The sequence below is a fragment of the Crocuta crocuta genome, unplaced genomic scaffold, assembly GCF_008692635.1.
Source record: "Crocuta crocuta isolate KB4526 unplaced genomic scaffold, BGI_CrCroc_1.0 scaffold131, whole genome shotgun sequence".
Taxonomy (NCBI): Eukaryota; Metazoa; Chordata; class Mammalia; order Carnivora; family Hyaenidae; genus Crocuta; species Crocuta crocuta.
Genome location: NW_027528977.1, coordinates 16,530,566 through 16,554,631, shown reverse-complemented (window position 1 = coordinate 16,554,631; position 24,066 = coordinate 16,530,566). Strand labels below are relative to the sequence as shown.

Genomic DNA, 24,066 nt, shown 5'->3' with positions numbered 1-24,066 from the left:
AGGCAGCTACACATTTTTTTCCTCAAGACAAGCTATATAGGGTGGGATTCCACCTCCTCTCATCTTGCCCTCACCCTACCACTTTAAGGTTACTGCTTAAAGTTTGGATTTAAACCTAAGATGAGATCCCAGGAGCAACGCCCATGACCAGACTTCACTGGGCTGTTTGGCATCACCCCCAGCCCTGTGCCAAGGTCCCTTTGTGATTCTGGGTGATTCTTACTGACCCCTTGGTCTTACCCCCTCTCTTATCCCCCAGACCTGTAACCTGTCTCTTCCCATGCCCACACTCAAACACACTCTCCCTGAACGCTCTGGCAGGCGCCGGGGGGCTATTCCAGCCCATCTGTTCCACCCAGCAACAAATACCGCAGGAGCACCGGGGGAGAAAGGACTCAATTGAGACTTAATTAGCAGGAACCCCAGTTCGTGGGAGGTGAGAAATCACACTTTGCTGCCTACAAACACTTTGGCCAAGGTGAGCCAGAGGGATCTCCTGATTCCCAATTTTAATAGCACTGCAGCAGAAGACACAGAAATGCATCCACACAGACCCCCCTGCACATACACTCCCCCTCTCTCCTCCTCACACGGACACGCACACGCACACGCACACAAGGCAGCGGTCGCAAAATCAACTCACAGGATCTCCAAATCGCGCAGCGCTCGGAAGGCTCCATCTTCAATGCAGCTGATGTGGTTGTTGTCCAGTTGCCTGTGGAAAAGCAAGGGGAGGGCATGAAGGCTGAGTGGAGGCAGCGCCGAGGAGCTGGGCGGCCCGGGCCGGGCGTCCCGGCCACCCTAGCGCCTGTCCCTCCACCCCTGGCAGGCTCTGCTCGTCCCCGCCAGGAGCTCGCGCAGAGCCAGCTTGTCTGCCACGCTGCTCCGTCTCTGCTCTCTGACTGTCTGAGAGAACTACACAGACGAGCGCACCAAAGGCTGTCAGGTCTCAGTAAATATTAATTGCGCTTTTTTTTTTTTAGGCAGAAGGGAGTAATTTCATTACATTAGGGCATCCAATCCATTACGAGCTCTTACCGTCATGTCACTGAAACAATTTCATTAAGCTAAAGGCCTGTAAATCATTGGAGGTCACTGCTCTGCCCTCCGCGACCTCCCAGAATGCTTTTTTCCCTCTCTCCCTCTCCCTCGTCTCCCTTTACTGGAAGTTGCAGTCTTCTGCTCTGACACAGTGCTAAATCTCAAGGCTTTATCTGCCCAAGAGCAGCGAGGGTGCATGGGGAATATACCAATTCCAAATTAGACTCAACTAATCTAATTTTATAGTCTTTTTATTATTCTAAGCACCAAATGTCTGTGGTGGTTTGATGCCTCTGTGCTTTGTTATGGGGCCCATCTGGTAGGTCATTCTATTGAAGCATTTTCTGACTAAATACAGATTCCCTCAAACTGCACCAACCACCATCAACATTAAAGAAATCCATTGATGGAAGCATTCCTGATGGGGGAAAAAAAGGAATATTGTTATTGCCTAAAAGACGTACCACTTACATTTAAATTGGGGAGAATTAAATGCACCTATTTCAGGGCTCCTTTTTTTTTTTTTTTTCAAATTTCCCTTTCCATCTTATGAGCATGAAAATAATGTCTTTTAAAAGGATGGCTTGACTAATATACATTCTAGTTGGGGATTGAGGTATTTTAGTTGAAGGATAACAAATATATACCATTATCTCTAAATCAAAATAGATCTGATGTGTAAGTCACCACCGCGTTTGAACTCAAATATCATGTTATATATCAGTAATTTGTTTGCTAAAATAAAAGACGGGACACAGAAAATGTGTATTAGCACCAGACTGTCTATTGTATTTTGTGTGCAGAACACACCACTGTCTTTGGGGGGAATGGCCGAAAGAAGTATGGCTGTACTGAGAAACTCCCTTAGAGACTTTTTTTCTTTTGTCTCAGAAGAAATCAGCCCCTCTTAGATGGAGGGATTTCCTGACGCTGGGATTTTCATTTGTAACTTGTACTAATCTATCCCAACAACTCTGTGCAAAAGATGTGTCGATGATACATTAGGTAACCCTCACGGAGGGTTTTATATCCTGCGGCAGGAAGGCGGAATTAAAATTAAAATACTATGATCATCGAGCAACCATATCGATAGATATAGGATTCTGTAAGTGCACATGAATGAAACACGTACAATTAGACTGATGTCATGTGTCACAATAGACGGGCTCTATCACGACTTCACAGGGAACAGAGTCATCCCAATAAATGCTCATGATATAAGATTTAGACATTTAGGACTTAAAAACAAATAGGAAATGGGTATCTCAAGAAGCAGAAGTACTCTTTAGGTCGGCAACCTCTACATTGACTGTTCAAAGTTCTCGCTGATGCCCACTCATGTGAAATCTCAGCATTCTTGCTACCCGGAATTCTTCCGGAGTCTCTCCTAACATGAGTTTGCTGGATGTCCTTTCCAAAGATTTCCCGTAAGTACTGAGGCCACTGATTCCCTGAAAAGGTTCTATTAAGGCAGGCTAGTACTGCTGCCCAGTTTCTAGATTTATCATCAGTTTAAGGGCTAATGAATCAACAACCCCTGCCCCACACCAAGGCCACCAAACCTTACCAAGCAGAAATAGAGTGGAGTTGGCTTTTGGCTCCAAGAAATTGTTCAATAAATATGCTGAATTGGGCAAAAATGGCCGCATCCTCCTAAGTAGAAAAGTATCTAAATCATCACATTGAGAAGTCTGGGGGAGTGTGTAGAGATGGCAGTTTGTTGTGCATCTATCTGCTTTGGGGCAGACATTTTAGAGAGAGGTCCTTGCTTTTAGAATGTTACTTATTTGCTGGATCTGTGAGGTGTTTTCTATTCCTTTTCTTTTTGAACACCAGAAACCAAACAGGATACTCTTAAGTGTACAGAATGTTATATGGAAAGAATGCAATCTGCAGGGGAGAAGAGAAACTCCTAGAAAAAAGGGAGGAGTGCCTGGGCAGCTCTGTCAGTTAAGTGTCCGGCTCTCGGTTTCAGCTCAGGTCATGATCTCATGGTTCGGGAGTTTGAGCCCCACGTCAGGCTCAGTGCTGCTGGTGCGGAGCCTGCTTGAGATTCTCTCTCTCCCTCTCTCTCTCTGCCCCTCCCCTGCTCTCTCTCCCTCTCTCTCTCAAAATAAATAAATAAAGAACTTAAAAAATATAAAAGAATGGAAAGAATGACGTGGTGGAAAGAGATTAGAAAGAGTGGGGGAAAGGACATGGGCAAAAGACAAAAAACAAAGCCCACTAGTCAACGTCCCATAGGAGCCGGGCCACCAGAGGTGCTGGTGTTGTGAGGACAGAGTCTTAGGGAGGGGCTTGGTCGATGTAAGGCTGAAAGCAGAGAGGTCTCACACATGATCAGTTCCATGATATTTAAACAGGTTCAGTGGGTGGCACAAGTTGACACCTAGTCGTTTATTAGTAATGGGGAAAACTGAGCTTTAATGTAAGAAGCATCTCTGTGGGTGTATTTTTATAGACTGGTTTAGAATGTATGAAATGTATCAAAATTTCAAATATTTATGCAGAAGTGTGCTCTTCTGGAAAACATTTATTATAACCAAGATTGTGTCCTTTCACTCTACCCACAGATAAACAGTCTTCCAGCCTCAGTGGTCCCCATCCGTGTCCTTCATTAGGGAAGTCTATGGGGGTATAAGGCCTAGGAGGGTCGCATCAAGCAAACAAAAACCTGAGAATTACTTCACTGTCCAGCTATTAATATCTTTATGGCACTGAGTAACAGAATGTTCCTAAAAAGTCGTTAATTGCCTGCAATCAATCCTGATATTTCATGCAAATAAGTGAGGCCCCTAAAGCAAAGTAAATACACGCTTGGTTCAGACAGGGGTTCGTTTTCTTTGAAAGTTACATCTCAGACACACAAAAGCTAGTCCTGAAGCATGGGGTAGGGAACGCAGAATAAATGCAAGCCCAGCATTTCTTTGCAGGTGTTAGGAGTGGAGCACAACTAAACACACAGAGAACCTTCCAGAGCTAAGGCCAAAGCCTTTGACTTAGCTAGCAGTTTGCTTCTGGGGGCTGACGGAGGCTGCTGAACTGTGTTCTAAGCTCTCAGGTCAAAGGTCCAATTCACAGCTTTAAAAAGGACTCATTCAAAGATCCTCTCAATAACAAATCAAAAAGCCCACTGCTCACTCCATACTCCATTACTCAGGAGGCATGTATGTGCAAAAGGAACTTTGGAAAGGGGAGCACAGAGAACTCAGTGGTTTTTGGATGCCTGATGGCGCTCTATTTTTCCATGGCAGAAGGAGGTATATTTTTCCCTGCTACTGAATCCATTTTTACCATACAAAATAGCCTGCCCTGGTGCCTAGCACAGTGCCAGGGACTTCCCGGCTGGTCATGCATGGTTGCAGGGTAAGTCCTTGTCCTGAAGGTATAGCAGGGCTGGGTGGGAAGCTCTAAGCCATGAGCTCTGCTGTCCTGGCTGTGGCCCCATGGCCCTATTAACAAGAGGGTAATGATAGAGCATTTCCTCTATGACCACATCGGGAGCTTTCTGCCATACAGACCCTCCCTGGGGAAGATTCTGGGGAGGAGGTTGAAATAACATAAATTTCTCTGGGCCCAGGGTGAAGATGAGGAGTAGGAAGGCAGTGGAAGGAGGAAAGTTTGACTGTTTTTCGGAGGTAACTTTCATTGTCATCTACTTTATACAGAAAACTCAATTTGATTTACACTTTCCTGCCTGTGACTAAGCCTGGAAGCCCCAAAACGTTCACAATATTAAATTAACTGCTCTAATTTCCCTGGGCAGCTCAGATTTCAGCAAACAATGTGTGCTAAAATGATACCAGAGTCCATTTAGAAAGGACTCCTCTGACAAGAACTAAATGCAGACTCCCAGAAAGGAGCTTTCTGACTACTGTATTTTTATACTCTGAGAATATAAACAAGTCAGAAAGGAAAGCCAGTGTGAGTGAGGACCTAAAATAATCTTCCCCAACAGCAAACAGGGAGATAGTGCTTTTGTAAGAATTCCCATTCATAAGCATAACATTATTACAATTCATCTCCTTCAATCACAATTTTGAGTTTCATAATTGAGGCAAGTATAGAAATATTTTTGCAGTTCAAAACCTTAAAGAAGCAGATCTAAATCCTTTAAAAAGGGTTTTAAAAAACTGATTACAATATTAAGAGCAATATACCTATGTCCTAACCACCACCACCATCACACAACAAGAACAAAGGCAGAAAGAAAATTTCATGATTTCCCTGATGCATTTGAGTCCCCATGAGGAGGAAATACCTTGAACATAGAAATCTCCAGAGATAGGCTTTAGATATCTGGGGGAAAAGTAGAATTCCCAACTAGTCATCTAGATACAAAGTCTACATACCAAGGCACATCCATCCAGATGTCTCCTTCTCATTCAGAGGTTCTAGGCGACCCCAGCATCTCTGCCCTTGGATGGTTAAACTTAGCCTAAGGGCACTGTTGCTCTGGGCCCCCAATCGAGCTGCAGCGTTTGCTCCAGGACTGCAGTTGCCGTGACCGCAGCCCTCACGTTAAATGGAGGAAGTAGCTAAGGTTCAGTGCTCTTTGGAATTAAACAGTTTGCTAATTTCCAAGCAAAACCATCTCCATAAAATGCACACAGTAAGTGGAAGGACTTCTGCATGAAATTCGCAAGAGAAATTCAAAGCAAGCCCATGGTCCCGGAATCCAACAATTAATTAACCCGTAAGAGCAACCGAGTGTTAGTAGATGTTCACACTGTATTAGGTGCCTAGGATACAGAATGAAGTGTAAGACATCCTTTGAAAATATTTGGAAGAAGTGTTACCTGTGGTTTTTCCATCTTGATTATCTTAAAAGGTATAAGGGAATTCTAAAAACTAATTCAAATTTGTTTTTGATGAAAAATATATGTTCCTACACATACATACTGGAAGTGTACTTGAATCATTGCAACTATTAAAAACAAACAAACAAACAAACAAACAACTCGAGGGAATTCCTGCTTTCTTAAAACAAGCCAGAAGACAAAACATGAAGTAGCCCTGACATGGTGCTTCTTTTCTCCCCATTATATTCTGTTTAAGCAGAAAACAAGAAATCCAGTAGTGCTTCAGAAGGTTGTTTTTTTATGACAGTTTAACATTCTAAAAAATCATTGTTGAAGAACAAATTACAGAAGCATTTGTCTGTTGATGGCTGGGGTCTTCAAAAGAAAAAAAAAGCTCAAGGTTATTTTAACTGGCAAAGGGGAAAAATATGTTCAAAAGAAAAGCATACATTCTATATAACTGAGTACTGGCCACACTTTGTAGGCAAATCAAACACTTGATCTAAGCCACAGTCTGCTAATGAATTGTCACTATTTCTCATCATTAAGGAGCTACTGAAATTCCACATTAAAACAACATCTCAAATGAACAAAAAGAGGTGAATCTATTATTTTGCACATTTGGTACACTTGTCCACCAGACCCGAGAACACATGCATATTGATATGTTTACCAATCCATGCATTATTTATGTATCCACAAAGATTCCTGTCTATAGATGACAACTTTACGCCTATTTTTCTTACATAATAATTACATCCAATACCTCCTATTGTATGCATATAAATGCAAATGCATAGTATAAAATAGGTAAAGTGACTGCTGACCTCTGAAATTTAATGTGTCCATCTCCAGTCATATTTACAGATATATTTAGATAATTAAGTCACTGTTAGTATTCCAAAGACTTAAACCAACCACACCCACTGTGTAAAGGACAGAATCCTAGGTTAATGAAGCTCTCTGATCAGAACATCCTGCTTAGAACTTAGTTAAAAATTGAAGCATGAATCTATTTCAACAAGCATCCTTATGCACACTTTGCCACATGGCTAGCATAATACCTTTTATTAAGTATGTATCATATTGCTGTTCAACACATGCAACTTCTCAGCAGGAGAATAACTGCATCCCCTCCAGTACATGCTCCTGAAACCAAGCTCTGCAATAATGCAAACACAGATGATGGATTAGCACCAAAGAGGCACGCCAGACCTTGGAGAATAAAGGGGTGTTTTACACATCACTGGGAAATATCAATAACTCCACTTCTGTGTTTACATAGTTTCCGGTTTGTTGGGGATTTGGCAAATGAATTTGCGCTGAAAAATGCAGGGGGAAAATCCCTGCAAACCAATTTAGCATGAAGGATAGTTGCTAGGGAGAAGCTGAGCTCTCATTTAATTTGGACGAGTATCCATTTGAAACCAATTTCTAGCATTTCTAGATAAATAAAACAACAACAAAAACAACCAACCGACCAAACAAAAGCAGATCAAATGAAAACACCCCGAATTCATGAGGAGGAGAGTTTCATTCACTTCGTGGCCACTTTTAGACCATAGGGATCAAGGAAGTTTGGTTTTTGTTGCAGAATGTGCTCTCCAATTTTGAGGTTGATCTCAAATTCATCCTTTCTTGTGTCCCTTTTTTGTGATACTGGACCAAAGTGCTTTATATCCAGGATGTCCAGTGTGTCTGGAAATTTCTTGTTTTAGCACTGAAACTTCTGAGACCCATCCTGGGGAACTCATCTGTCCCAGAAAACTGTGGTGGTTGTTCCCCAATTATATTCCTGGGGCTCACTCCACTGGAAACAGATTATTCTCTGCACAGATTATTCCTGAACCTTAAAAGGCATGTTGATTTACAAACAGCCTTCAATGACATCAACTCGAGGCTCTTCACTGCATCTCCAGTAAAATGGGCTGTCCCTTTACAAACACACTCATACCCACAGCGGGGCTGGTAGGAGCCCTGAAAGTTGCTGAGATGTCCTAGTGTGTATTCTCAACTCTCCTCACTGGGAATTAAAATGCCTTGTAAGAAGCACCCGCGTTTTTCTCGGCCTCCTTTCTGATGTCATGAATACTCAGAGACCAAACAAAAAAGGCTGTCTCCATAGCAATTGGGGCAGGTTTGTGGTTTCCCTAGTTACACTCTGGAGTGTTAACCATCTGGGGTTCCTACTTGGTGGAAAGGAAAGGGAGTGAGAAATCGGAAAGATGAAATGTGCTTTTGTTAACAGGCTTGAAAGTTATCGTCCACATCTCTGGTTTTTTATTTCTGTTTTCAAGTCAATCAGCATAAACTGTCAGAGTTTTTAAATTTTTACATTCCCATGGGAGTTTCAGAAATTTTCCCACTGGACTCTAGAGAAACTATTCCAGCCATGTGAACATGAGCAACACGCAACAGCCAGAGCCGAGTATTTCTTCCTGGATCGAAACAGCTGCAGGCATCAGAGCCCCCGTGGGATGCTGGGTTCCATTCAAATTTAGGATGTAAGCAGCTCTCCTTTGGGTTGGTCCAGGATCTCCCCCTGACCAGCCATCAAAGCCATACAAGGGAGGACAGGAATGGCCTTCTAACACCTCGAAGGAGCTTTGTCTCCTTTTAAGAGAATCACACTAATTTCTTGTGTAGAAATTTAAAACCTTCTGAATTTACTCATATTTCCAACCCATACTTAATTAACTTTTTGAGGGTCTCTACATTTGCTACCCATTTTTTTTTTTTATAAAATGGAAGACTGGGGCGCCCATAAATTTCTAGCTGATGAATGAAGTGACTCACACCTGCCTCAGTGGGCCTGGAGGGCAGAGCACAGAGTCTAAGATTATTCTCGAGTCTTAAGGTTTTGGGCTTGCTCTGGCCCTGCTTGTCACTTCTCTCCTCTTTACTATTTTTCCCTTTTGGAATGGGAATATTGGTCTTAGGCCTGTCCCACCATTGCATTTTGGAAGCACATGTTTGATTTTTCAGGTTCCTAACTAGAGAGGGATTTTCTTCCAAACAAGTTATACCTTGAGCCTCAATTTAGATGAGACTTGGTACTTTAGATTTTTAAGTTGATGCTGGAATGAGTTTGAGTCTATTGGGATGGAACAAAATATATTTTCCTTGTGAGAACAATATGCATTTTGGGGAGCAAGAATGCTAGAGACTGATCATGTCTCCCCTAAATTTACATGTTGAAACTTCTCCTCTAAAGTGGTTGCATTAGGAAGTGGGGCCTTTGGGAGGTGATTAGTTATGAATGCAGAGCCCTCATGAATGAGACTAGTATCCTTACAAAAGGGCCGTGAAAAGATTTCTTGCCTCTTGCCATGTAATGTCACAGCAAAAAGATAGCTGGCTCTCTGGGAAGCAGACCCTCAGCAGACACAGAATCTCCTGGCACCCTGATCTTGGACTGTTTATAAACCACCCAATTTATGTACAGCACCCATGTCCCCAAGTCTGTTTCTTCACTTGAAATATGGAGGGAATAACATTTAGCCCAAAAGGAAGTTTTGAATACGAAAGTAATGAAATGTATGCACTCTGAAAATATATTTGTGGTATTAGTTTTCTTTCCTTTGAAAGAAATAATAGTAAATACAGGAATTCATTTTATATAATCTCTAAAGTCTCCTTCAGATCTGAAGTTACGTGGCCTGAGGTCAATTTCTTATGAGATTCTTAAGAAAAAGTTCCTGTTCATCTTATTCAGATCCTTCTGTGCTTTGAGCCTATCCCTTTATCCCTTCTTCTTCTGTCCCAGACCAAAGAATCTATTATTTGAGATATTCAATATTTTTTTTCCCCTGGACTGAGGGCAGCAGTTCAGACTCACATGCTTTTTGCACTTCTCTAGCTGATAGGAGATTGAAATATGAGAAGCCATCAAAAGCCTACATGAGGGGTGCCTGGGTGGCTCAGTCAGTTGACTGTCCGACTTCGGCTCAGGTCATGATCTCACGGTTCGTGGGTTTGAGCCCCGTGTTGGGCTCTGTGCTGACAGCTACCTCAGAGCCTGGAGACTGTTTTGGATTCTGGGTCTCCCTCTCTCTCTGACCCTCCCCTGTTCACACTGTCTTTCTCTCTCTCAGAAATAAATAAAAACATTAAAAAAAATTTTTTTAAAGAAAAACCACATGAAAGAAAATACAAATTTTTCTCTTACTGGGAGAATGATGTCAATATGGGCCCATATTTACAATTCCATAGGTGAGAACCTTTAGGGAGAGTGATTATAAAATTGAACCCCATTTCTTGGTGGCCATTTTAAATTAATAACCAACCAAGTTGTGCGTTGAGCACCAAAAATAGTCAAAAGCCACACTACTGTCTATAATTTTTTATAGATTTTATTTTTAAGCAATCTCTACACACAACATGGGGCTCAAACTCATAACTCTGAGATCAAGAGTCACATGCTCCACTAACTGAGCCAGCCAGGAGCCCGAATGGTGTATAATTTCTTAATCTTAACATTCCTTCATCTGGACACAAGCCTTTAATGGCTCACTGAGGCCAACATGACAAATTATAATAACATAACCACAATCATAACTGCACCTAGTCACCATTTACTGAGCTGGGCATCTTCAGTGTCTTATCTCAGCTGGGTCTCAAAGCATCACAACCCCTGTTTTACAGAGAAAGTAAGTAAGACATCGAGAGTTCAGTCTCTTAGCTTGGCCTTGAACCCAAGTCTGTCCATGCTCACAATGATAATGACTACAGGTGGTGTTCCTTCTCTGCACACAGCCCAGACTCCTCAGCATGGCACCGCTCCACCCACTCTGCAGGCAATACGTGAGGGTACCAAGTGCTTGCATGGTTCCATGCCTCATTGTGTTAGTCCTTCCTGCCTCCTCTGTCTGGGGAATCCCTTCTCATCCATCAAGGATGTATCCTCTAGGCTACATCCTCTAGGAAACCTTCCTGTGCAAACTCAGCAAAATGAACTCTCTCCAAACCTCCTGACCCTTTGGTCATCCTTCTATTAAAGCACTTATCTCACAGTAGTAGGGCTAATTGTAAACACATAAGGAAACCAAAGTTCAGAGAGGTTATGTAGCATCTTCAAGGCAACTCAGTTAATACATCAGAGAGTCAGGGTAAAACCGGTCTCCCTGATCTAGGGGCCTCAGGGCTTACCCTCCATTGCTATCCATCCCTCTCTCTGACTTCCAAAGTACAAAGATAGGGGGCCTATATTAGGACCGTGTGGACTTAACTCACTTATATTCGGTTGGGCAGAGGATAGTGAGAAGAGTGAAGGTTTGGTCTTGGCATACATATGTCACTGGTATTCAGGCATTCTTACCCAGAATATGGTAGTTGAGGGCAGTAATTCAACGGTTTCCCCTCACTGTCCCCTGTGTCTCTCCATTAGATTCCCTGGAAGTCCCATGCCATTCAACTGGGGGAAGCAGAATGATTTGGGTTCTAGTTGCTGACGATAATGGGCAGGCACCTACACCTTAAGGAGATACTATAATTTCAAGCTGCCTGTTGGAACCTGGGAGGTGGCCTCTGACCAGGATGGGATGGCTTAGTGCTTTCTTGAGCAACATTGAGGCACATTCAAGGAAATGGCTCTCTTTGCTCCAGGCAACTGGCAAATTGTGCAGATTTTAATCAATCTTTCCTAATCATGGCCTTCCCCAGTGGTGACGCAGGCTTGTCTTCTAAAGTACAACCTGAAACAACTGGGCAGTACTAACCAGGTCATGTCCTGGGATGTGCAGGATCAGTGGCCATTAGTGAGGTGTCACTCAAAGGTGTCTTTGTGGCAGCAGAAGCCAATTAAAATGTGTCTTGTAAGCTCACTGTAAGGGGACATCAAGGTCCCTGTAATTAACTGCTGAAAAAGGGGGCATCAAACCCAGCAACATGGGCAGTGCTGATAACCACATTCGATCCAGCTAATGTACAGAACTGAAATACTCTAGGAAAAGGCTGGCTTCTTTTTCATGACCATTACTTTTAATGAATAATGAGTGCCTGGACTGGCAATGGGAGAGTAGGGCAGAGTTTGTCTTGCTCACAGCTGCACCTGCCCCATAGTGCCTGGCACACAGGAAGTGCATGGTACACAACCCTGGAGGGTTACAACGAGCTACAACGAGCTACCACCTTATACCCACTAGGATGGCTAGAATCAAAAAGCTGGAAAGTGATGTGGAGAAACAAGGAGCCTCTCACAGTGCTAGTGGGGATATAAAATGGTGCAGCCTTGAACAGTTTGGGGGTTCCTCAAAAGTTAATCATGGAGTTATCTGATGGCTCAGCAATTCTACTCCCAGGTGTGTGCCCCAAAGGACTAAAAACAGGTGTTAAAACAAAAACGTGTATACAAATGTGAATAGAAATGCTGTTTGCAATAGCCAAAAGGCAGAAACAACCCAAATGTTTACCAGCAGATGAACAAGTAAACAAATTGTGACATATCCATACAATAGAATATTATTTAGTCATAAAAAAGGAATGGGATCCTATGCCTGCTGCAACATATGGGTGAAATGTGAAAATTTGAGTGAAATATGAAAATTATACTAAGTGAAAGGGCCAGATGTAACTGCATACATACTATGTGATTCCATTTATGTGAAATACTCAGAACAGGTAATCTACTGAAACAGAAAACAGATTGATACGTGGCAGGAAGTGAGGAGAAGGGAGGTGTGGGGAGTAACTGCTTAATGGGTATGGGTTTTCCTTTTGGGGGCATGAATTTGGCTTAGATCAAAATGATGGTTGCACAACATTGTGAATGCACTAAATGCCAGTGAATTGTGTACCCTTTAAAATGGTAGATTCTGTTATCTGAACTGCAACCCCCACTACAGAGGGGCTTGCTCTTTCTGTGGCAAGGAGGGGCTTTAAGAGAGCATCACATTGTGAAGGTAATTTTCCATTGACATCATCACAAAGGCAAGGAAGCCCAGAACCAGATCTTATGCTAGGCACCATCAGGAGGCAAACCCAGTTTTACCTCATGTGAAAAGAAGTATCTTGGCATCTGAAGACAAAAGAGAAGGAAGGAAAGAAACATGGGGAGAGTTAATCCACCTATTTTTGGGGATTATTTATAGCAAATTTAAAAACTCTCCTAACTGGCTTTGGGGACACTACCTGTCACTTTGCACTCAGTAAAAAAAGCCAAGCCAAGCCAAGCCAAGCCAAAACAAAACAAAACAAAACAAAACACCAGTGTAAGCAAAGAGAATGAGGATGGAAAACTCGATGGAAGGGGGAGAGATTATTTGCCCAATTCCTAAATCAAATGTAAAATGTTGTGGGATTAGCCACTATTTTGTATTGTCCTCATCACTGCTCCCTCTTCTCCATCAGTACCCAACACAGATAACTCAGTAGACTGTATTGAGTTTCCTTCTTGCCATTCCTCAGATTGGTTCTTTAGCTCCCCTCTCTAAGAAGGCTAGCAAGGAGGCCATGCTCTTCCCCTTCACACAGAGAGGGACGTGTCTCTGACCAGAAGTCTTCCCTGCTGGGGACTCTGGGATCCCCATGGACAAGGCTCCTGGGGAAAGAGAGGAAGGTAAGACTGGGTAGAAATGGGGAGTCATTTTCATCTCCCTACTCTTCCCTCTCTAACTTCTCAGGAGTCTGGAACAGCCACATGGTCTCAGGGAGCTGAATGAATCCAAATTAATAGAAGGAAGAGGCCAGAAAACAGAGGACAGAAAGGGCTAGAAGCCAGAGGGACCCTACTGAAACAGCTCCCACCTGAGGACATGGTGAGGGCCAGTTCTAGCAACAAGCTTCCATGTCAGGACTGAAGGCTTCTGGTTTTCCACTGCGGTTACTGCTAGTTAGCTGGTCATGTCAAGCCTGAAATCAGCTTCTAATTCCTCCCCTGATTCCAGGAAAGGGAAATGAGAGCATGGCTTACACTTCAGAACTGAGGATAAGAAGCACCGTACTAGGGAAAAAGGAAAAAGGATGATTTTCTTTTTCTCATTTTCCAGCAGTAGAGTTTATCTCAGATGGTATGGTTGAGTAGGAAAAAATAAAGTCTGCTTAGGAATCAAATGACAAAGATCTTTGACCTTGCTGGGTCATGGCCTAACTTCTGGGCTAAAATTTTCCTATCAGTAAAACAGAGCTGTGAAATAGATGATTTCAGTGCACCCCTCCAGAGTTGATATTCGGGGCTGCAGAATTTTAATCCAGCCCCTGAAGTCCTCACATGAGAATTTTCTCATTTTGTTGTTACAGGTACTATCTGAGGAGTCGATGTCATTTTTAGTGCAGCATGTTGAGAATGCAAATATGAGGTTCCCCTGCCTGAAACAGTTAGGAAAGGGGCCGTGGAGGTCTGAACAAGCTAGAAAAAAAATACAAGAATGAACAAAAAGTGGTATTAACTTCTGCCAAAATTCTCCACAGAAACCCACTGAGCTCAAAAGCCCACAACAGTGCCTAATGGGTAGAGATTCATGTAGCATTTCTCAGTTAGAATAAGACCAGCTCTCTCAAGCTTTTGCATATTTATGGGGTTAGAAATAAGGGATTGGGCTGCTGTGGCTCCTTCTACCTCATCTCCTTGAGATATCTCCTCTTCCTGGTCAGAAATGGCATCTTTCCCCATCCCGTCAGTCCCAGAGGCAACTTTTGAAAAGTACTCACTAACTTTTCTGAGTGGCCTCAGAAAGCTAAGGCTAGAGTCACCCATGAAATTGGGGACTGGCAAAACGAGAGTTTAGAAACGACAATACAGTGTATAAAGGCAGAAGAGGACAAAGCCATCCCGGTCATACCCTCCAGTTGAGTGATTCACCGAGAAGTTCCTGGGAGGTCCCAGGGAAGACAAAGCCGTCTAGGACTTTCTTTCCCAGGTTTGCCCCTAAAGCACATTAGAAATGAGACCCCTCTCCCGTCCTGAAATGATCTTTGTACTCACACTGCTCTTTCTGACAAGTTCACCTTATTTTACACCCTGCCTAAAGGCTAGTTCTCTTAAAACCCTTGCTTTGGGAAAAGCAGGGTCCTTTGAAGCTGGACTTGAAAGGGAAAATGCTCATTTTGAGGCCAAAAGTGCTGTTTTCTCAACTGTCCCAACTCTAGATGTCCACCTAGATAGCATCCTGGCCTTTATCCACAAACTGCCCCAAAGAAGCTCCCTTACTTAGGGGGTGTCCAGGACCTTTCTTCGTTCCCTCAGCCACTGCTGGCTTTCTGAAGCCTGTGCCTGATGGATACAAATGGATAAGCTTATTTCTTATACTTCCCCAAGCTCTCTCACTCTATTTTTTTTCCTTAAAAAATTCCTTTTCAAATTCACCAGCTAAGGTTTCAATTTTCCATCCTAGGTTCCGCACTCACTCTTTGGGCACTCAAACTTGGGAAGTAAGCTCAGCATAGGACACGACACATTTACATCCCAATACGCTTCAGCCCCTTTTCCCCTGGATGGACTGGGTGTAGCGCGGGTTTGCATGTGAAATGTGGAAGGTGGTCACTGCTATCGCAGGTCTTCTCTGAACACAGAGGACATGTCTTCTCAGTACACAGAGGACATGTGTGGCTTGGGGTGGGGTGAACCCAACAGTCCTTCCACAACGAGCGATGCCATTCCCATGATTTCAAAACGGAAAAGTCAGAACCCATTGGATCAGTGAAAAGGGTTGGATAATCAGAGCTAACATTTCCTTTGTCTGTGATGGATAGCCACTTTGGAACTATTTCCCGTCCTGATTTTTCCTTCGGTCAGCACTGCAATGGAAGCAGGAGGTGGAGGGATGGGGTCTCTTTCAGTCATGATGTTCTATGCGAACCCCTCCCAGAAGAGCACAGCACCAGAATTGTGTCTGTACAAAAGGTTTGCATTAACTATAATGAAGCAAATGACAAAATCAATAAAGCGGGAATTGCGCGGCTGTCATAAAGATGATGTAAATCCAGGGTTCACGATGGTTATGAAGCTATTTAGAATTGTAATTAAAACCAGCACCATTTTTTTCAAGATAAAAGCCCCTTTGACAACCATAAATGCAAGCTACAGGAAATTTTCAACAAATATATTCAAAATTAATGTATGGCACAAAGATGGCATAAATTAACTGAGGGATAATCCATAAGCCCAGGCTTCAGAATCTAAGAGCACGGAGTAAAGAGATTTCGATTTTGCATTTGGTTTTCAAGCAGTGTGGTTTTCAATTTTAATCAAGTTAAAGCTTGACAGAGCACTTAGAGACTCTGAATGAATGGCATATTTCTGACAACTACTTTTCAATGAGACTGAAAATGCTGTCTCTGTATTTGCCCAACTTGAGATCTGACGGCATTTGCTATTTTATGCCTCCCACATATTTCAGAAAAGAATCTCTCTGTGTGTGTAGGAGAAGATGACCTTTTTGTTTTATTCAGGGGTGGGGGCAAGAGGAGGTGGGGGAGAAAGGGAATAGGAGAGCCAAGTCTTTCGGTCCTAATGAGCTCTCTTCCTTGGAGTTATTTTCTGCACCCCGATAGCAAACCGTAACGCTATTTCTTGGGCAACAGTCACCTGCCTACTCTTCCATCCACCTAACTTCAGAGCACCACTGTTTGCTTCTAGGTCATTAACAATATCACCTACTATGGCCCTCTACCCTGCTGAAGGAGATTCCAGCTCTCTGGGTGATGGCAACTGTAGAGTCGTAGAATTTCAGTGTTGGAAGCAATCTTAGAGACCATCCAGTCCAAGTCCATCATTTTTAAAGAAAACGAAAGATAGGATCAGAGAGAGGAATAGTTGTTTTAAATCCTAAGATAACACTTTCAGAACAGTGAGGGCTTGATCACAAACCCCTTAGGTCACACTACTTGGGAAGGGAAGACTGACATGGGATATACAGATGAAAAAAAAAATAAGACAGTGAATGATGATCAAATTGTATTGTCAAGTCTGAATGCCCCTAGAATCCAGGGATGCTTGATCCTTTCAATCCAAGGCCCTTTCAATCTAGGACTTTGCATGTGGTGAGGAGGTGGGGGGTTAAAAAGGAATTGAGTCCCAGGGACTTAGGGGCATATCCATCATATTTTTTATTTTCTGTATTTTATGACTGTTTGACATCTGGGAGTGGGGAGGGGTATGGGGATCTTGCTGACTGAGAAGAGATGTCCTCTCACAGAGCTAGTTGATTCCTCGAGGTAGTAAACAACTTGTCAGGGAGCCTGTCTTTCACACACAAACCACCTGATCCCGAGTTCATCCCTGTAACAACCACCTTTCTCTGTCTCTCTCTCTCTCTCACACACACACATACCAGGCCAATTTCCCCTTCTCTTAATCACCCAAGGCCAGGCAATAGACCCCTAGGGACAGTCCCCACACCCCAAAGCACACTGGAATAATTCAAACTAGGCATACTAAGGTGTTTGCTCTGCCTTGCCTCATCTTTCCCAAGCAAACCTCAATCAAGGCTGAGGCCTCTGCTTTCCCTCTGCTCCGGCTTCTGCCTCCTGCTTCCGGTGCTTGCCTATGCGGCCCTCCCTGCATGGTTTGCCGCTCATTTCTCAGATGGCTCTGAGTAACAATGAACTATTTTCCCAGTGGCACTGCACCTCCCTGTGTTATCACTCACTCACCTTTACAAACCAAGACCCAGGCACAGGTCTAAGGGACCCAGGTTTTGGTCACAATTCCTGTTCATTGTCTGAAAGGTTCTGGACAAGATAAATCACCACCTTTTAAAAAGGGAGAGCTGTGGACTGCATATTCAAGTCCTTTCTAGCTTGGCTAAGTTTAGGAGTCAAAGTAAAGCGACCTGAATTCCAGGTCCTCAATTCAACAGGCAGAGAGGCTGGCTGCAGTAGAGGAATTGCACACTAGCCAAACCACTTATTATAAAAGCACAGCTCATACTTGTCTCAGTGGTAAAATGGGCAAAGAAAGGAATTCATTTTAGGAAATCTAATTGCATTAAGGAGCTGATTCCAGAAAAGGCATTTGGATTAATAGTCTACTGAGAAGGATCCTCTTCTGTGATGAACAATCCAGCGGAGAAAATTTGCACATTCACAACTCAATTATACTGGTTGACAGCAGGTTCCCCCAACTGCACACGGTCTATCTTAATTGCTAGGAAGGTGCAAATGCTATGAAGCAATTTCATAATGGAGCCAAAAGTAAGCTGAGTGCCAGTGCTCATCCTAAAATGGCCTGAGACAGGTGAAGAGGACCGAGAAAGACTTGACTCAAACCATTTAACCTCTGAGACACAAAATAAGGAAGCCCCTCAAAATTCAAAGCAGAAGTCCCTAGCTTGGGGTCCTTGGGATTTTTGTGTACAGGGCAGAGATGAGCCCTTTTAAACGTAGCAGCTGGTTGTTGGCAGCAGGAGCATCACTTAATAGGCTATGGATGCGAGATGTAACTAGTAGAGACTGGCCTTCTCTTTGGAGGACACAATGGGACCATTTCTAAAGTAGAGTGCAAGTTCAGAATCTTGAAGTTGCGGTCTATATATTTTCCCTGTAGCTAGAAAACAGGCTGAAGACTCACTCAGGACCAAAGGAATCCCTTGGGCTATTTAAAATAAGGTATGAGCAGTAAAAGGCAGATAAAAAGGAATAGGCGCAGGGATATTCTGCTTAAGGAAATTTTGGGACAACCCTTTGTGTTTCAACCCCAGTGCAATGTGTTAGAGTCTAGTGCAGAAGACTCCAGAAACTGGGGTCACAGTTAATTAAAGTTTTATTGCCTGGCAGTGTCTTATTCTATGGTTCTAGGGTGAATCTCCATTGTTCAGCCCTCTCCCATTCTCCATTAATTTCTCTCTTGTCTATAACTCCTAGAGATCATCTAAGTTTGGTTTTATCTTCTTCATCATGTGGTTTAGATAGCAGGCTAGGAGAGAAGGAGGAGAAAAATGCTGTGCACAAGACCCCCATGCCATGAGACGAGAGTGTTCACAAACCCAAATTAAATGCAGGCTGTTCACAACACCATACCATTTGGCTTGCCCAACAACTGAATAATGACTCAATATTTGTATCTTCCCAATGAATCAATGCATTGGCTTCTTTCAGTGACCACTCAGAGCCAGGAGCACACTTTGCACTTGGGTGTGGAATCTTTTTTTAAGAAAGAATCAAGCAAACATTTGTGCGTTTGTGAGCTGAATATGCTTAAGTAGACAAAAGCGATATTCAGCCAGTGATCTAATTGACATTTTACTTGGGCAAGAGAACTGGGGCCGGCCCAACAGCGGCAAATTCATTTTCCAAAGGTCATGGGGTTGGCTGCTGGTGATTCGTTGTTGAAAGATATCTCAGGGCTGGTCAAGGTCACAATCAGAAATGCCTATGGAATACAAATAATTCCCCTCATTCAAAACTGGCAGCCAGAACTGTGGGTCAATGTGGTTGTATTTATGCAAATGGTAATGATCATAGTTTCCAGTTATGGAGGGTCAACTGTGACAGAGACAGGTAGCCTGGGGCATGGCTGGCTCAGTCTTGTGAGTTCTTGCTCGGAAAAGCACTCTCTGTTACCTATGTCATACCAGGGAATCAAGTGAAATGAGAGAGCTCCCATTCTTTGGGCTGAGATCAGACGGATTTAACCCACAATTTTTTTAATATGTAAATATATGCACATTATGAAGAAAAGGTCAAGGGGCATCAAAAAGTCTAGAGTAAAATGTAATACCCCTCCTACCTTATCCCTCCTGTTCTGCAACTTAGCTTCCCCAGCAGCAACTATTAGAGTTTCCCATAAATGTGTCCACAAATTCCTCACAAATATAAGAGCATATGAGAACAAATACAAGCAATAAGGTTTTAAAAGCACAAATGATAAAAACTTTACTGACCTTCCTGCATCTTGTTTTCTCATTTATCAGCTTTGGATCCTGCTCTGTATCGTATACAAAGATCAATCTCATTGCTTGTAACTACTCTGTAACAGTCCAGTAAATGACATACCATGATTCATTTAACTCGTGGCCTACTGATAGGCTTTTAGGTGGCTTCCAAGACATCGTTGCTACAAATGACACTTAACTATACATCATTTGGGGACTTGTGTAAGTTTATCTTGAAAACAAATTTATCAGAGTTGAAAGGATAGACTGAGAGGTACGCATATTTTCACATTTGATAGCGGTTGCCAGATTGCTCGTTAAGGGCGTTATACTGGTGACATTCCCTCTGCCAGGGTAAAATACTGCTCAACATCCTTGCCAGTTCAGTGTCCCATGAATTCACAGCAAGCACTCAAGAAAAGAATCTCTTTAATCATCTCATAGGGAGCAGTTGGATGTATCACCCTGGAATCAAGAGCTTCATGGCCAAAATATATTAAGGGTTGCTTTCCCAACTTATATCAGCTTTCTAACAAACAATGGGATATGGTGTATATACTACACTGGTATTTGTTCTGATTGTTGTTAAAGTAATGTATGTTAAAAATATTGGTCAATAGATAAACTAAAAAAAAGTAAATAAAACAAACTCACTCTTAGGTATTTATCCAAGAGAAATGAAAACATAAGCCTAAGTTCATAGCAACTTTATCCATAATAACCCACACCTGGAAACAGCCCAAATGCCCATCAACAGGAGAATGGATAAACATATTGTAGTCCATCCATACCATGGAGTACTATTCAGCAATCAAAAAGAACAGATTGCCAATAGACAATACAACATAAGATGAATTTCAAAACATTATACTAAGTGAGAGAAGCTAGTTACACAAGACAACACACTGTATGAGACCATTTATATGAACCAGCTTCTCAGGTAAAACATTAATAGCTAAGAGCAGGTTGGTTCCTGCCAGAATTGAGGAATGGGTAAGGGGGAGAGGGGGCTGTCTGTATACAAATACAAAGCACATTTTGGGTGATGGTTACATACTATATCCTTGTCAAAATGCACTGAACTGTATAGTTAAAATGGATCCATTTTATTGTAGGTAAATTATGCCTCAATAAAATTGACTAAAAAATTAAAATCACCTAAATTCCTACCATTTACAGTTAACCATTATTGGCATCTTGGTTTATATCATTCAGACTTTACTCCTTATGCCAACATACACATATGCAAAATTATATTCACACTTTTAAATGTACCTTTCATAGTTCTTTTTTAAAAAAAATGAGAACAGATGGTTTGGTAACCTAATTTTATAAGAAGTCTTAATGATATATTAACTAGATTCTCTACTTGCTTAATTCCTCATCTCAAAAATGTTTTTTCTTTCCTAACAGCAGTAGTAGTGGGCTTTGGGCTTCACCTGCCCGCTCACCCACCCTAGGTAAAAATATCATCCTCATGGAGTAACCATGTTTGAGGAAGCGTTTTGACATCACTTTTCTTAGAGGACTTTTCCCTTCTCCCTACAAGATGTGTGGATTATATTGGTCTCGGGCAGATGGCAAAGCTCTCACGGCCCAGCCGGGGTCACGGTTCACTGGTGCAGTGTAGTCAGCATAAACTTCAAGCTGGCCAGACCATCCCCCAGCTTGTATGGCACTCACAGGGAGAAGCCCAGAAAGGCTCCCAAGAAAACCAGAGATCCTCCACTCTACACTATTTGGGGGAGACAAAGGCCTCAAAGTAACTGAAAGGGAGGCTTTGTTCTCTGATGAGGCCCTCCCACATTCTCCAACCCATTGTCAGGACAGGGCACCTCCTCTACTGACAACATTCCAAGGGGTTGACAAATTAAGAGCAACAAAGGCCAGGGCATTAGACACAAAGGAGTCAATGGGAGCCACAACCAGTGCCTCTCACAGACATCTCCCAAGCAAGCTGAGTCTCCCACCCCTTATGTTCCAGGCCTGTCGCTCTTATTTCAATTCTTGATTGATTTCACACTATTGTTTTAAGAATCGAATCGTTAGCAGTTTGAGTCAGACTGATCTAGGTTCAAATTTGAGCTCTGCTGTGTGATTTCTGCGAACTGCTGAGCTTTGCTAAGTCTAAACTTCATCTTGAAAGGAGGAATAATCCCACCTACCTCGCTGGGCTGTTATAACAATTCCACTAGATAATAATAACTCACATTTGAAGTGTTCACTATGTGTGGGTTCAAACCTTATCTGATTTAGGTACTGCCTTTAGTCTCCGTGGGGGGGGAAAAAAAAAGGCTTGGAAAAATTAGCAACTTGCTCAAGATCAGTGGGGAGGGCCGGGACTCAGACCTAGATTTCTCTCATGTCACTGCCAAATCCTAATCCAGCATGCCAGTGGTTTTCTTTTTTAAGAAAAATTTTTAATGTTTTATTTATTTTTGAGACAGATACTGAGACAGAGCATTGGACAGGGGCGGCTCATAGGGGCAGAGAGTCCGAGACATACAGAATCTGAAGCAGGCTCCAGGCTCTAAGCTGTCAGCACAGAGCCTGACACAGGGCTTGAACCCACGAACGTGAGATCATGACCTGAGCCGAAGTCGGCTCATGACTGAGCCACCCAGGTGCCCCGCCAGTGGTTCTTAATCCTTATAGAATCAGCCCTGATGTGCATGGAGGAGGGCACTTGTGGGGATGAGCACTGGGTGTTATATGGAAACCAAGTTGACAATAAACTATTTGTAAAAAAAAAAAAAAAAAAAAAAAAAGAATCAGCCCTGAGTGGGCTAAAATGCAGATTCCAGGGACCTGACCAGAAATAAAGATTCAGTAAGTCATTAACAAGGCTCAGGAATCTGCATTCTTAATAAGGTCCAGATCTGGAAGCAGGGGGTCATCATTCCACATTTGGGAGACAATACACGTGGCAATAATGAAGCAAGGCAATTATTACTTTACAATTAGGATTTTAAAAAACAAATGGAGAAATTATTTGGGTTGGCCAGGGAGAGAGGAAGGAAGGGGGCTACAGCCTCACGAGCCCTGAGAGGACGGATCAATGATAGCATCGAGATGGTGCCGGAGCCAGTGGAGGCACACAGATGAATCTGCATTTATTGAGTCAACAGTCTATCCAAATAAAGAACCCAGAGTCAAGCTAAAGAAAGTGTCAGTCTCTCAGGGTTTGGAAGCGTGGGGATGCTTCAGTGAAGATGACCACTGAGGTGTGACTTTGAAAGAAGCTTGGCAAAGTCACTCACTTCAGGGATGGGCCAGGGCCGTACTCTGATGCAGCAAAACCCAATTCCTGGCAGGGTATTCAGCCTCAAAACACTATGGATTGTGGTCAGAAGGAAAGTTCAAGTCCAGGGACAGTGCTCTGCTCAGAACGATTAGCAGTGATCTGTGTGATGTGGTTACAGGGCTACTGTTCTCAGATTTATCCCTCTTTAGCTATACTGATTGCCACCATTAGAGTCACTCTCTCAGGGCTGTTGGAAACTGGTGGACTTTAGCTGGCTTAAGGAATTATGGCACTATGGCCTGCCAACACATTAGCAAGGATCAAATTATTGACACACAGGGCTTTGGGACAAACCACCAGAACCTTCCATTCACTTCCACTCCTGCAGCAGGCTTTCTCCTCAGGAAGTGGGAGGCACCAGACATCTGTAGTTGAATCTGACCCACAAGTGGTATTATTTAGCCTGCACAGTGTGGACACTCAGTATTTAAAAGGATTTTGCATTAGATGCCAGCATCTCAGAATCAGATGATTTTACACAGAAATCTAAATTTTTTGCTTCTTTTAGGAAAATGAAAAAAAAAAATTTGTTAAGGGTGCCTATATGCAGGTGCTGGAGTGCTCACTCTCCAGTTAGCCATAGTGTCTACAACTTCCTATTACTTCCTCAATAGCTCTCAGGCTGTGTCCATCATACTCTTGGTATGTGAGCTTACAATCCTCTACTGAAGGGCTTGTGTTCAAGATACAGGAACAGAGAGAATGCCCAAGACAGCCAACCAAGACCCTAAACCCTCCGTTTCCCCAACCCTTCATGCCAGTAGGTCAGCTGTGGGACTATTTCTCCTCACATCAGTGAAGGTGAAAGAAAAAGAATGTGGGGGAATGGGGTGCAGAATACTAGTATCTACTTTGTGCCAAGCTCTACCTTCAGGGCTTTCCACTTGTCATCTCATTTAACTTTTGCATGAAAATGTATGGTTTGGTTAAGGGTTTATTATCTTCATTTTATTGAAAAGGAAATGAAGGCTCAGGGAGAGAAGCAGTGTGCTTATGGAGCAAAGCACAAACTCTCAAGCAAAGCACAAACTCTCAACCCCAAGAGACTGGAGATCCTTCTAAGGGAAGAGGTGGGTCAGGAACTCTTCTTTAGAGATGGCTGTACACAACC

The 24,066-nt window shown here is 42.9% G+C and overlaps 1 protein-coding gene across 1 annotated transcript in view; it reads right to left on the bottom strand.

The window, feature by feature from the left end:
• The window catches only part of SLIT3 (slit guidance ligand 3), a 598,836-nt gene that overhangs the window by 155,080 nt on the left and 419,690 nt on the right, over positions 1–24,066 (bottom strand). Inside the window, exon 6 of the mRNA XM_077757361.1 lies at positions 644–715. Within this exon, the coding sequence (XP_077613487.1) occupies positions 644–715 (72 nt within the window). The remainder of the gene's footprint in view (positions 1–643; positions 716–24,066) is intronic.